We start from the raw sequence: 16,948 nt of genomic DNA, 5'->3' as shown, positions 1-16,948 counted from the left end.
CCACGAAAGCAGTGAATGCTCGGCCTTCCAACAGGAAACAAAAGTGTCATACGGCCAGGAACAGGCCTAGCAACTCTCGGTCAAACATGCTGTACTTCCTCTCAGCTGGGTGCAACTGTCGGCTGAAAAAGGCCAGTGGCTGCCAAGCGCCATCAACTAGCTGTTCATGGATGGCCCCGACGGCATAGTCAGAGGTGTCTGTCGTGATGGCAATAGGGGCATCCGGGGACGGGTGTGCTAGCATGGTGGCATTGGCCAAGGCTGTCTTGGTGTCCATGAATGCCTGAGTCCTTTCCTCTGTCCAGTCAACTGTGTGCTTAGCAGCCTTACCCTTAAGAGCTTCGTAGAGGGGACGCATGAGGTGGGCTGCATGTGGGACGAAATGATGGTAGAAAGTCACCATGACCGGCCATAGGAACTGGCATATGGCCTCCACCTTCGCAGCCAGTGGAGCTGCGCCCTTGCTCATGACATGGTGGCCAAGGAAATCAATGGCAGACAAACCAAACTGGCACTTGGTTGTGTTGATGATCAGTCCGTGATCACTCAAACGCTGAAATAGAACCCTGAGGTGTGCCAGGTGGTCAGCCTTGGAAGTACTAGCAATGAGAATGTCATCCAAGTACACAAAAACAAACAGCAGGTCGTGCAGAACACTGTCCATGAGTCACTGAAAAGTCTGAGCAGCGTTTTTTAACCCAAATGGCATGCGGAGGAATTCAAACAAACCAAAAGGAGTGATGACAGTGGTCTTGGAAATGTCCTGTGGATGCAGCGGCACCTGGTGATAACCACGGATGAGGTCCACCTTTGAAAAAATGACCTTACCAGCCAACCAGGCAGAAAAGTCCTGAATATGAGGAACAGGGTAGCAGTTGGGTGTAATGGCCTCATTCAAGAGGTGAATGCCCAAGGGCTGTTAGAGCACTGTATGATGCCAAGGCGCTCCAGCATCTCAAACTCTGCCTTGGCAATGGCGAGCTTCCCAGGATCCAAGTGCCTAGCACGCATGAACCGGGGGACCAACGGTTGTGATGTGGTGCTCCACACCATGTCTGACCACACCGGATGAAAAAGTTGGTTGGGTGAGGGTGGGGAACTCCCCCAGGAGGCGTGAGAACTCATTTGCCGCAAAAGTGCTGGATAGACGGGACAAACTGGAACAGCTATGTGTGCAGGGGAGTGAGGTAAAAGTCTCTGTGTTGATCAGTCATCGGTTTCTAATGTCCACCAGAAAGCCATGAGCGCAAAGGAAATCCGTGCCCAGTAGGGGTGTGGACACTCTTGCCACTACAAAGTTCCAGGTAAACTGTTGTCCACCGAAAGACACCATGGCGCTGCGCTCACCGAAAGTCTGGATGGAGCTATCGTTCACGGCCTCCAATATGGGACCCTGTTTACCCTACTGAATGTCCAAGTCGGTAGCAGGCAAGATGCTTACCTGCACACCTGTGTCACAGAGGAAACAACGTCTGGAAACAGCATCTGTGACAAACAGCAAACCGCCTGCATAGCCGACGCTCATTGCTGTAAATGAGCACCAGCCCCCCATTTCCCGACGCCTTGAAGCTGCAGGGTGGGCGGCACGTCGTAGCCTTGGGCCCAAAACGAGCATGGTAGAAACACAGGCCTTGCTTCCTTTGTTGCGCTGCAGCAATGAGAGCTCCCTCTGGTGGCGCTGATTCTGCAGCACAATGGTGGACAGCTGCCTTGCAGTGCTGCATGACAGAAAAAAAAACTTATCTGCCTCCTTAGCCAGGTCACGCGGGTCACTGATGGAAGAACCAGCAAGCGCCGATCTCACCTCCCCTGGCAGCTGCTGAAGGAAGAGCTCCCTGAAGATAAAACAAGGCTCATGTTTGCCGAGGAGAGACAGCATGTGGTCCATCAGTTCCAAAGGCTTTGTGTCACCCAAACCGCTCAATGAAAGCAAACGGTGGGCTTGTTCGGAATTGTTCAGTTCGAAAGTCCCCAGCAAAAGCGCTTTAAGGCTGCCATATTTATCCTCAGCTGGAGGATTCTGCAGCAAACTCATGACTCTGACAGCGGTTGAGCTTCCCAGGGCTGCGACCACATAGTAATATCTCGTTGCATCGTCCATTATCTGTCTGATCGTGAATTGAGCCTCCGCTTGAGCAAACCACACCACCACATGACCTTCCCAAAACTCTGGTAGCTTGAGCTCAACAGCGTTAGCCTCCATCATAGTAAAAAAAAAAAAAAAGAAAAGAAAAAACCTCTTAGGATTACCGTCCAAAGAGTCGTCTGGGTCACCAGTGTAAAGCTGTTGACACAGTGGGGAGACACAGACACAGCGGATGGGTTTAAAAGCCTGAACTTGGGAAAACTTTAATCCTCTCAAAACTTACTGCATGTCAGTTTTATATGAAAAAGTCTAGACGCGCCAACCAACGTCATCATAATGCGACACAATAAAGAGCAAAATAACGACTCAACAGGTAATGCAGGACGTGACAGAAACAATCATTTCAATTGAACACCTAATAGCTGGCTGTGAATTATGAACAATGCGGTGCCCCTACACACTAAATCAAATTAATGTTCCAACTTTGCTGTTTTACTCCCATTCCAACAGGACACCATTCCAGCATGATACTGGAAAATGTATGGCTTTCACTGAGAGTGGGAATGGGCGCTCTCTCTCTCTCTCTCTCTCTCTCTCTCGTTTTTGTGAAAGGAGTTTGTGATGTGTCGAGGTCTCTCAGCACCATCTTCTGGCATGCACTGTGAAAATCACCCATTTCCAAACAAACCAAAAGAGTCAATGCCCACTGATTTCTATTCAAAGTCTCACACTCTTCAGAGGCACCTGGAGATTTATATTTACATATTTCATGCATCTGCAGTGAGTGAATCAGTGAATCCTGCTGAGAAATTACACTGAAGTGGGAATATAGTTACTGTGTCAAACTTAGTAGAAAAAATGGACTCAAGTGAAAGTTAAAAAAACTTTCTTGTTTTAAATATATTAAATCAGGAATTTAAAAGTAAATGTTTGTAACTGGTGAAATTTAGTCAGTCATTTTTATTTCTCAAAACTTGTTAAAATGTTTTTTTTGTTTTAAAGCAGCCATGTCATTTTGCCTGAAAACATCATGTAACCTCTGTAGGTTTGTAATATTTAGATTTTGGCTTGGTAGTCAAATCTGGCATGAGTGAAAACTATGCTAATGTCGCTAAGTACAGTACAGCCAGTTAACAGATGCCAAAGTGAAATGATTGAATGCTAATCTGATGTAATCAGATATTAAACAGACGTGATTGAATGCTACACTGAAATGATTGGGTGTTAAACTGAAATCGGATGCGAATCCAATCTCAGTCGTCTGATGACAGACTGATCTACCTGACAGGCGTTGTTCGTAATGGACTCCATGGCTGCTTTCACAGCGGCATTCGGAGGCTCACACTTCTCCACCTGTGTCTTGAAGTTGTGTTCGTAGTAAGGGCCGACCATGAAAAAGTTCTCACCCCATTCATCCACTGTGATCTTTGCTTTGGTCTGGATGACGGTGTAAATTCCTCCCACTGGAGAAGAAGGGAGAGGAACAAAGAGGAAAAGAAAGACCGATTCAGTCAATCTGGTATGCAGGGGAACAAAAACTTATGCACTCAAGTGTAACTGATTTTGGAGCAGACTGAATAAATCTGTGCTCAGACAACATTTAGTCCATGATGTCTAATTTAGAATGACAAGGGCAGACACTGCCTGAGGGGTGGGGCAAAAAAAGAAAGAAAGAACAGGACACCACCTATTAGATACCAGTTAGGACTCATCATTATGTTTTCAACTAAATTCATACTTAGGACTTTTCCTATAGGGCACTGCATGAGATTTACTCCATTGTCCTGACAGCCTAGAAGGCACTTTATCACATTATTTACTGTAGGGGAACCCTACAGGGCACTTTATCCCATGACCTACTGTAAAGGTACCCGAGAGGGTGCGTTATCAAATTATCAAATGTAAAGATACCCTACAGGGCACTTTATCACATTACCTACTGTAAAGGTACCCTAGAGGGCACTTTATCAAATTATCAAATGTGGGCATGCCATAGAGGGCACTTTATCCCACTATCTAATGTAAAAATAACTTAGAGGGCACTTTATCTAATGTAGGAGCACTCCAGAAGGGACTTTATAAGATTGTCTACCATAAAGAAACCCTAGACAGCACTTTATCACATTATCTACTGTAGCAGCACCCTCAAGGGCACTTTATCATATTGATATTGAGTTTCAAGGTCACTTTGTAAGTACAGTACAACCATGGTGCCCAAATTATACACTGAAAGTAAATTATTCATTCAAAAATAAATTTGTGACTCATCAGAATGTGCTTAATGTTGACAATAACATGGATACTGGTGAAATATATTTTGTGTCTTTGATCATTTTATGCTCAACAAAACCCAAGCTACTCGTTTTAGAGCAAAATGCAGGAAAGAAAGTAAGACTGTTGCCTGAGACGACACGCCTTTAATTAAATGAACACTTTCTGAGATAAAATTTTGAAAATGATTAAAAGTCTGGTTTTTAAGTGCCGCAGTTTTAAGTGTCTCACCTTTGTTGGTAACTTCCCATGCTATCTCAAAGAGCAGCAGATCCTCCACGGGTAACTCCTCTTCCTCCCACAGAGGAAGGCCGCTCAGGGAGCTCAGGGACAGAGACCTGCTCAGGGGCATGATGGGAAAAAATCCAGACACTGATTCAGGTGAAATCCGGCAGGAAGACACGAGTGAAGCTGCTCCGAGAGCCGGGCTTCGGGCTCTTAATCGACGAGAGTCACAGAGGAGTTTGGACTGAAGTGCGTTTCTCTTTTAGTTCTCTTGAACAAACACTGATGCACTTTGGGCTTGAGGTCGCTGACATCACGGTAAGAATCGACATGGCACACTGCCAAAACTGTTTTCTTTTTTCTTTTTCTTTCTTTTTTTGCTGATATTACCATCAGAGAATATTTATTTCAGTATATATATATATATATATATATATATATATATATATATATATATATATATATATATATTTTTTTTTTTTTTTTTTTTTTTAAGAAGGTATAATCATGATAGTGTTTTATTTTTTAAGGGTGTAACCCTGCTTCTGTGTGCAAACATTAATCAAAAACAAACTAACAAATAAATACTATCACACAAAATTACTTTTTTTTGTACAAATTAATTTTAGTATGATTCATTTCACGATACATTTTTAAAAATCCTGGTAGAAGACAAATTATTTTACAAACAGTGTTTCTGTTTTGTTGTGTTTTTCTGATAAGTCCATTTTTGTGGAAGCAAGAAAAAAAACAAATTGACTAAACCCTTTTAATTAGTGTTTATTTTTGTTCCGGATCTGTTTCTCCTCTTCTGTGTTTTTCTTTTTGCACATTTGCGCCCCAGATTGATACGACTGTTTCATATTCGCCACTTTTTGTGACGTTTTGACGTTCGTTACATAAATCTTTATACCAAATGATAAATCACAGTGCCCTCTGGTGGTCTGGTGGTTACTGTAGAAAACATGGCTGCCTCTGCCAGGAGGTTAAAGCCCTGTAGTATAAAGTCATATTTCATGTTTGTACAAACCTGAGCCTGAATTATTCTGCATTTATTTTCCAGGATCATGGCCTGGTGTCTAAAACCCTGCAAGATGTTACAGGTAGAGGCGAATCATTCTCATTTTGAAATCAGCGTTTTGTTGAAAATCATAAACTGCTTTCCTGTTTATGACAGTGCCAATCATTTTTGACGGAATATTTGTATCAATTTGTATTGGAAAGTTTATAGGATAAAAAAAAGAAGCAGAAGGAGAAATACAAATCCTCCAGCCTGTAAACAGCAGTACAGTGTAATAGGTATAATAACACTGTTTTATCCACGTTTCAGTAAATTTCCCAGAAAATCACTGTGTGTGTGAGATGATGATGATGATGATGATGATGATGATGATGCGTAAAAAGCTTTCCATTTATTCATTATTGTCTGTTTGGTGTTTTGTACTTTTCACCCAATGATGACGTGAAATCAGAGTAATTTAAATAATCACCCTGTTTTCTGACAGGACTGTGGGTAAATAAATAAAATAACATTTCCAAGACAAGAGCAAATGGTCTAAACAGGAGAGAGTCGCTGTGCTGAGGTTAGAAAAACAGCTCTCTCTCACACACACACACACACACACACACGCTCTCTCTCTCTCTCTCTCTCTCTCTCTCTCTCTCTCTCTCTCTTTGTGTGTGTGTAAAAGATGTCACCCTGTGCTTATATATTGAGGGACACTCTCACATGGACTCGTTATTCTCATCAGAGACGAGGTTCTGTCCAGGAATCAGCTCCATCACCCGAAGGTATGAAACTCCAAGTGCTGATCATCTTCACCTCAGTCCTGGTGGCTCACTACGCATCCTCACGTGTCAGTATTCCAGGTAAAAGACTTCTACGATGGAGTGAAAGGTAACACTTTATTCAAAGGGGCACAGAAGCACAACACATGTAAAGTATTTTAGCATTATACATGTAGTATTACACATATTATATATCATACATTAGTATTTTAGGATTTTACATGTATTTCAGTAATTTACATGCGTAATTACTGAAATACATGAAGTAGATAAAATAGACCATTTATTAATAGCTTAATTTAAGAGCTTAATTGTTGTTTAATATGTATTCAGTTGACTGTGACAATTTTTTACAAATGCAAGGAAACATAAAGGAAATGCTCTTTAAGTCGTGATCATCTCTATAATAGTGAGATCTTCAACTGTCATTTTAAAGAAACTTTAGGTTATGTAGATTTTCCACTTTTTTTGGAGGCTGCAACTTATTTCTGCAAACCAAAAATATTCAACTCAGTAAATTAAACTGAAGTTTGAGCAGGAGAAAAAGAACAGAACTTTATATATATACACAGTACTATGCAAAAGTCGTCACCTTTTTTTCATCCAAACTTTGTTATAGATTTCTATTTCATGACTCCTACATTATTGGGTCAGTACAAACCATTTTAGAGTCCAAACGGGTGTTTCCCAGCATAAAATTAAATGTTACAGAAAAAAAAGTTTGTATCTGAGCATCATATTCCATAAGAGCGCATTTTTCAGATGAAAAAAGAAAGCATAATGAAGGCTGCTGGGTTTTGGTGTAAAATGAAGAAGTGAGTGTGACAGTCAAAGTGTGCAGAAGAACTGTGGCTGGTTCTGTAAGATGCTCAGGAAAACCTACAGATCATTTCCACATAAAACTGCACTCACTGGACCTCAGACTACTGTTTTTTTTAAAGCAAAGCAAAAATTCATCACACCAAATACTGACTTTATTTCATTTATTACGGCTCACTGATTACTGTTTATAGTATTTTTTTAATGTTGAAACATTTCATTTCATTATTTTTAAGCCGTTTTTGTTCTACAGCATTTCTTTACATGTGACTAAGACTTTTGCACAGAACTGTATTTATAAACCACCAGTTGATTTTTATATATTTGTTTTTATTGCCTATAAAGTAGACCTCAGCACATTGTGTCTTATTGTGAGCGTGGACGCTGTACATGAAAGGGTTAATATTAACATTATTATCTCACAAGTTTCTTATCTTTCTGCAAAATGGGAAATAGCTTCCTTTTACTGTTAGACCTTTTACTGTGAGAGCACTTTGAAAAACATTTCCTTTATTTAATATTTTAGGAAGGAAATGCTCGATACTGAAGATTGTGCATTATTTCTACATCACTGTTTAAATGTCTAGGCTCCAGCTGGGATGTGCTCCAGCTCGCCCGTGACCCTGCACAGGATAAGTGCTTACAGATAATGGGTGGATGGATGGCCGGATGGATGGATGGATGGATGGATATTTAAATGTCAGCAGATTTGTGATGTCCAAAATACCTAAATTTTCCTTGAGTCTTTATCTCACTCACTGATGCATGTATCCAGACAACATGCTGATGGGATTTGATCTAATAACACATATAGACAGGTTTTACACTAACTTGTGTTTGGGTCCATGTTGGACTCTGAACCTCTGAAATTCATGGAAACATTTCTAACATTGCACTTTATTTTGCACTCAGGTTATTGAGGATCATCGTGTAGTAAATTAGAAAATACAAGCGTTTTCATTCACAGTAAGACTTTTAGACTCCACTGTTTATTCAGTTCTGTGGAAAAGTCTTGGACACATGCAGAGATGCCTTCAAAAATAATTAAATTAAATGTTAATTAATTAATTAAATGAAATAATGTCAGTATTTGGTGTGATGAATTTTTGTTTTGCTTTAAAATAAACACTAATCTCAGGTCCAGTGAGGTCAGTTTTATGTGGAAATGATCTGTAGGTTTTCCTGAGCATCTTACAGAACCAGCCACAGTTCTTCTGGACACTTTGACTGACTGTCACACTCACTTCTTCATTTTACACCAAAACCCAGCAGCCTTCTGTAACTGTCTCTTTATGCTGTAATACGCTGCTTTCTTTACTGATCTGTCAGATTTAATTCTGTTCTGGAAAAGTAACATACTTGCCAACCCTCCCAATTTCAGCGGGAGGCTCCTGATTTTAGCCTCCGCCTCCCGATCGTATTTGTTAAAAACTGGATAATCTCCCGGTTTGGGGAAATCCCTACCGCCAAGTTAAAAATACTCCCAATTATGTCTAATCAGAATCGTATGAGAAACGATGCTGACATCAACTGATTCTTAACCAATCAACGAACAGAACAAAAGTCACTTCCGTAATGTAGGATTCACCCAGGCTGTCCAACATTTTTTACAAGCAGTCCTTCATCATGGCCACTAAACCCAATACCACACGGCAAAAATATGAATGCAAATCCCAGGTTGCCTGGGAGAATGAATTTCCATGGATAAGCAAATGTTCGACCAGCCAGTTACACATTTGAATGTGAAATTAAACTAGTCTTCCATACCATTTCAGAAACAAACTGGACAACTTCTAAAGTGTTTAGTGAAATTTTGCATGACAGAGAATGTGTTTGGTGAGTGTATTTGAACAGTGTGGTTGCGTCTTAGTGCTATGTTGAATTTATGTTTGAAAGTTTTAAGTGAAAGTTTACAAGTGAATTATCTGGAAAGTGATTGATTTTGATAGAGTTTTGAGGTTTTAAGTGAAAGATTACTAGTGAGTGTATTTTGGTTGGACTAAAATTTTGCATTCGAGTGAATTTCTTTGTGGAGTCGATTTTGATAGTATGGTAGGATTTATAGCGCCATTTTTACATTTTGTTTGAAAACTTCCAGTCAAAGTTTGCAAATGAACAAATTCCTTTGATGCATTGCGACAGGATTTTGATAGGATTTCTAGTCTCCCTCTCATCTCATCTCATTATCTCTAGCCGCTTTATCCTGTTCTACAGGGTCGCGGGTGAGCTGGAGCCTATCCCAGCTGACTACGGGCGAAAGGCGGGGTTCACCCTGGACAAGTCGCCAGGTCATCACAGGGCTGACACATAGACACAGACAACCATTCACACTCACATTCACACCTACGCTCAATTTAGAGTCACCAGTTAACCTAACCTGCATGTCTTTGGACTGTGGGGGAAACCGGAGCACCCGGAGGAAACCCACGCGGACACGGGGAGAACATGCAAACTCCACACAGAAAGGCCCTCGCCGGCCACGGGGCTCGAACCCAGAACCTTCTTGCTGTGAGGCGACAGTGCTAACCACTACACCACCGTGCCGCCCCTTCTAAAGCATCGCTTGTGTTATTTTCTGTGGGTCTCTGTATGGATACGATATTCAGGCAGGAGATTTTTCAGCTCAAAATCTGATTTAAGACTTCCCTTTCATTGTTATTATATTAAAATTCAAGACGAGTATTATTTCAGATTTTTCACTCTGAGCTCTCTCATGCCTGATACAGGAATCCCATAACCTACAGTAACTGATAGAACAATATCAATAATTCAAAAACTCGAATTGTATAAATTTCAAATGGTTTGTAATTAATTGGGATCCACTGTTTTTATCATTTCAACCGCGCATCAGACCCTCGTCCCATTGAAAATGTCGTTCATGCACTTTTCTCCCCTGTGAGAATTTTGAAAAGTTGGCAAGTATGATGTAATGATTGGAATCTAAAATGTTTTTCTACTGACTCCATAATGTAGAAATCATGAAATAAAAATCCATCACAAAGAAAGATTCTACTAAAGAAATAAAACAGGGTGCATCAGATTTTCACACAGTTCTGTAATCAATCAATCAATTAATTAATTGTTAGTGAGTGAGTGATCCCACATCCTGATGAACACAAAGAGCAACATGTAAAACCCAGAGGTCCAACAAGAAGTGTTTAAGATAATAAGTTGTGAATGTAGGTGCTTAATTATATATTTATTTATATATATTTATAAGCAATAGAAGTATGGATGGAGAAAAACAATCTACTTGAATGAAAGTCAAAAAGGATCAATATTTAAACATGCTCAAGTATTCAAGAGTGATGAGTTAAAAGGATTTAATTTTAATCAATCTACACATTTATTTTTAATGATTGAATGAATTCATTGCTTTCTTGAGATTTCATTGATGTTTCAGATCCTGTTGCATTAGCAACAAAAACAATTTTTTTTAATTTGAACTTGAAAGAGAAATCAGCTCAGAAAAGAAAAATAGGAAGAAAAAAGTACACCCACCCCATGGTGTTTGAGACTTTGGAGACTTTGAGTTGAATAAAGCACATATTAGACTCTCGTGTACAGTTTATTCACTATGAATTCAATAGAACAGGGAGGGTGTGTGTGTGTGTGTGTGTGTGTGTGTATGTGTGTGTGTGTGTGTAGAAAAGATTGAGAGATGCAAACAGCTGATCATAAATTCACATCACATGGGAGTCTTTTAGTTTATAATCAGCAGTATGTTGGATCTGCTGGAGGTAACGTTATGTGACTTCTACAGATTTCTATTATAAACCATGTCCTGTATTCTAATCTTCAGAATGTAAAAGTCTGAGACACACACACACACACACACACACACACACTCTCACAGACACACATTCAGACACACACACACACACACACACACACATTCAGACACACACTCAGACACACACTCACACTCAGATACACTCAGACACACACTCACACTCAGACACACACACTCAGACACACACTCACATTCAGACACACACTCAGACACACACTCACACTCAGACACACACACTCAGACACACACTCAGACACTCTCACACTCAGACACACTCAGACACACACTCACACTCAGACACACACTCAGACACTCTCACACTCAGACACACTCAGACACACACTCAGACACACACTCAGACACTCTCACACTCAGACACACTCAGACACACACTCACACTCAGACACACACTCAGACACTCTCACACTCAGACACACTCAGACACACACTCACACTCAGACACACACTCAGACACACACTCAGACACTCTCACACTCAGACACACTCAGACACACACTCACACTCAGACACACACTCAGACACACACTCAGACACACTCAGACACACACTCACACTCAGACACACACTCACACTCAGACACACTCAGACACACACTCACACTCAGACACACTCAGACACACACTCACACTCAGACACACACTCACACTCATACACACACTCAGACACACACTCACATTCAGACACACACTCAGACACACACTCTCTCTCTCTCTCTCTCTCTCTCTCTCTCTCTCTCTCAGACACACACACAGACACACACACTCTCAGAAACACACTCACACTCAGACACACTCTCACACACACACTCACACTCAGACACACACACACACACACACACACACACACACACACACACACACACACACACACACTCACTCTCTCTCTCTCTCTCTCTCTCTCTCTCAGACACACACACAGACACTCACTCTCAGAAACACATTCACACTCACACTCAGACACACACTCATTTTCAGACACACTCACGCTCAGACACACACAGTCAGACACACACTCACACTCAGACACAGACACACTCTCAGAAACACACTCACACTCAGACACACTCTCACACTCAGACACACTCACACTCATTTTCAGACACACTCACGCTCAGACACACACTCACTCTCAGACACACTCTCAGACACACACACTCAGACACACACACTGAGATACACACACTCAGATACACACTCACTCTCAGACACACACTCACTCTCAGACACACACTCACACTCAGACACACACTCACACTCAGACACACTCTCAGACACACACTCACACTCAGACACACTCTCAGACACACACTCACTCTCAGACACACTCTCAGACACACACTCACTCTCAGACACACTCTCAGACACACACTCACACTCAGACACACACTCACACTCAGACACACTCTCAGACACACACTCACACTCAGACACACTCTCAGACACACACTCACACTCAGACACACACTCAGACACACACTCACACTCAGACACAGACACTCTCAGAAACACACTCACACTCAGACACACTCTCACACTCAGACACACTCACACTCATTTTCAGACACACTCACGCTCAGACACACACTCACTCTCAGACACACTCTCAGACACACACACTCAGACACACACACTCAGATACACACACTCAGATACACACTCACTCTCAGACACACACTCACTCTCAGACACACACTCACACTCAGACACACACTCACACTCAGACACACTCTCAGACACACACTCACACTCAGACACACTCTCAGACACACACTCACTCTCAGACACACTCTCAGACACACACTCACTCTCAGACACACTCTCAGACACACACTCACACTCAGACACACACTCACACTCAGACACACTCTCAGACACACACTCACACTCAGACACACTCTCAGGCACACACTCACACTCAGACACACTCTCAGACACACACTCACACTCAGACACACACACTCACACTCAGACACACACACACTCTCAGAAACACACTCACACTCAGACACACACACACACACACACACACACACACACACACACACACACACTCTCAGAAACACACTCACACTCAGACACACTCTCACACTCAGACACACTCACATTCAGACACACACACACTCAGACACACACACACTCAGACACACTCTCAGACACACTCTCACACTCAGACACACTCTCACACTCAGACACACACTCACACTCAGACACACACTCACACTCAGACACACTCTCACACTCAGACACACTCTCACTCTCAGACACACTCTCACTCTCAGACACACTCTCACTCTCAGACACACACTCACACTCAGACACACTCTCACACTCAGACACACTCTCACACTCAGACACACTCTCAGACACACTCTCACACTCAGACACACTCTCACTCTCAGACACACTCTCACTCTCAGACACACACTCACACTCAGACACACTCTCACACTCAGACACACTCTCACACTCAGACACACTCTCACTCTCAGACACACACTCACACTCAGACACACTCTCAGACACACTCTCACACTCAGACACACTCACGCTCAGACACACACTCACTCTCAGACACACTCTCAGACACACACACTCAGATACACACTCACTCTCAGACACACACTCACTCTCAGACACAAACTCAGACACACACTCAGACACACACACTCAGATACACACTCACACTCAGACACACACTCAGCCACACACTCACACTCAGACACACTCTCAGACACACACTCACTCTCAGACACACTCTCAGACACACACACTCAGACACACTCTCAGACACACACTCACACTCAGACACACTCTCAGACACACACTCACTCTCAGACACACTCTCAGACACACACTCACTCTCAGACACACACTCAGACACACACTCACACTCAGACACACACTCAGACACACACTCACACTCAGACACACACTCACTCTCAGACACACTCTCAGACACACACTCACTCTCAGACACACTCTCAGACACACACTCACACTCAGACACACACTCAGACACACACTCACACTCAGACACACACACACTCAGATACACACACTCAGCCACACACTCACACTCAGACACACTCTCAGACACACACTCACTCTCAGACACACTCTCAGACACACACTCACACTCAGACACACACTCAGACACACACTCACACTCAGCCACACTCTCAGACACACACACTCAGACACACTCTCAGACACACACTCACACTCAGACACACTCTCAGACACACACTCACTCTCAGACACACTCTCAGACACACACTCACTCTCAGACACACTCTCAGACACACACTCACACTCAGACACACACTCAGACACACACTCACACTCAGACACACACACACTCAGATACACACACTTTCAGACACTCTCAGACACACACTCACTCTCAGACACACTCTCAGACACACACTCTCAGACACACACTCACTCTCAGACACACACACTCAGATACACACACTCTCAGACACACACACTCTCAGACACACTCTCAGGCACACACACTCAGACACACACACTCAGATACACACACTCTCAGACACACACTCACACTCAGACACACTCTCACACTCAGACACACACACTGAGATACACACACTCAGACACACACACTCAGATACACACACTCTCAGACACACACTCACACTCAGACACACACTCACTCTCAGACACACTCTCACACTCAGACACACACTCATTTTCAGACACACTCATGCTCAGACACACACACTCAGACACACACTCACACTCAGACACAGACACACTCTCAGAAACACACTCACACTCAGACACACTCTCACACTCAGACACACACTCATTTTCAGACACACTCATGCTCAGACACACACTCACTCTCAGACACACTCTCAGACACACACACTCAGACACACACACTCAGACACACACACTCAGACACACTCTCACACTCAGACACACTCACACTCATTTTCAGACACACTCACGCTCAGACACACACTCACTCTCAGACACACTCTCAGACACACACACTCAGACACACACACTGAGATACACACACTCAGATACACACTCACTCTCAGACACACACTCACTCTCAGACACACACTCACACTCAGACACACACTCACACTCAGACACACACACTGAGATACACACACTCACTCTCAGACACACACTCACTCTCAGACACACACTCACACTCAGACACACACTCACACTCAGACACACTCTCAGACACACACTCACACTCAGACACACTCTCAGACACACACTCACTCTCAGACACACTCTCAGACACACACTCACTCTCAGACACACTCTCAGACACACACTCACTCTCAGACACACACTCACTCTCAGACACACACTCACACTCAGACACACACTCACACTCAGACACACTCTCAGACACACACTCACACTCAGACACACTCTCAGACACACACTCACTCTCAGACACACTCTCAGACACACACTCACTCTCAGACACACTCTCAGACACACACTCACTCTCAGACACACACTCACACTCAGACACACACACTCACACTCAGACACACTCTCACACTCAGACACACACACACTCTCAGAAACACTCTCACACTCAGACACACTCACACTCAGACACACACACTCTCAGACACACACACTCTCAGACACACTCTCAGACACACTCTCACACTCAGACACACTCTCAGACACACACTCACACTCAGACACACACACTCACACTCAGACACACACACACTCTCAGAAACACACTCACACTCAGACACACTCTCACTCTGAGACACACACTCACACTCAGACACACTCTCACACTCAGACACACTCTCACACTCAGACACACTCTCAGACACACTCTCACACTCAGACACACTCTCACTCTCAGACACACACTCACACTCAGACACACTCTCACACTCAGACACACTCAGACACACTCTCACACTCAGACACACTCTCACTCTCAGACACACTCTCACTCTCAGACACACACACACTCAGATACACTCTCAGACACACTCTCACACTCAGACACACTCACACTCATTTTCAGACACACTCACGCTCAGACACACACTCACTCTCAGACACACTCTCAGACACACACTCAGACACACACACTCAGATACACACTCACTCTCAGACACACACTCACTCTCAGACACACACTCACTCTCAGACACACACTCACACTCAGCCACACACTCACACTCAGACACACTCTCAGACACACACTCACTCTCAGACACACTCTCAGACACACACTCACTCTCAGACACACTCTCAGACACACACTCACACTCAGACACACACTCAGACACACACTCACACTCAGCCACACTCTCAGACACACACTCACACTCAGACACACTCTCAGACACACACTCACTCTCAGACACACTCTCAGACACACACTCACTCTCAGACACACTCTCAGACACACACTCACTCTCAGACACACTCTCAGACACACACTCACACTCAGACACACACTCAGACACACACTCACACTCAGACACCCTCTCAGACACACACTCACTCTCAGACACACACACTCAGAGACACACACACTCAGATACACACACTCTCAGACACTCTCAGACACACACTCACTCTCAGACACACTCTCAGACACACACTCACTCTCAGACACACACACTCAGATACACACACTCTCAGACACACACTCACTCTCAGACACACTCTCAGGCACACACACTCAGACACACACACTCAGACACTCACACTCAGACACACTCTCACACTCAGACACACTCTCAGACACTCACACTCAGATACACACACTCTCAGACACACTCTCACACTCAGACACACTCACACTCATTTTCAGACACACTCACACTCAGACACACACTCACTCTCAGACACACTCTCAGACACACTCTCACTCTCAGACACACTCTCAGACATACACTCACACTCAAA

General features: G+C 43.4%; 2 protein-coding genes across 2 annotated transcripts in view; one reads left to right on the top strand and one right to left on the bottom strand.

Moving 5' to 3' along the window:
• Positions 1–4,709, bottom strand: part of gys2 (glycogen synthase 2) — a 100,227-nt gene extending 95,518 nt beyond the window's left edge. Inside the window, exons 1-2 of the mRNA XM_060903731.1 lie at positions 4,589–4,709; positions 3,368–3,549 (exon numbers count right to left, since the gene is read on the bottom strand). Of these exons, the coding sequence (XP_060759714.1) occupies positions 3,368–3,549; positions 4,589–4,709 (303 nt within the window). The remainder of the gene's footprint in view (positions 1–3,367; positions 3,550–4,588) is intronic.
• Positions 4,710–6,375: 1,666 nt separating this feature from the next.
• kiss2 (kisspeptin 2) overlaps positions 6,376–16,948 on the top strand; it is a 30,719-nt gene continuing 20,146 nt past the window's right edge. The window contains exon 1 of the mRNA XM_060903494.1: positions 6,376–6,451. Coding sequence (XP_060759477.1) covers positions 6,376–6,451 — 76 coding nt within the window. The remainder of the gene's footprint in view (positions 6,452–16,948) is intronic.

Source organism: Neoarius graeffei, chromosome 21 (genome assembly GCF_027579695.1).
Source record: "Neoarius graeffei isolate fNeoGra1 chromosome 21, fNeoGra1.pri, whole genome shotgun sequence".
NCBI lineage: Eukaryota > Metazoa > Chordata > Actinopteri > Siluriformes > Ariidae > Neoarius > Neoarius graeffei.
This window is presented reverse-complemented; position numbering and strand designations above follow the sequence as displayed.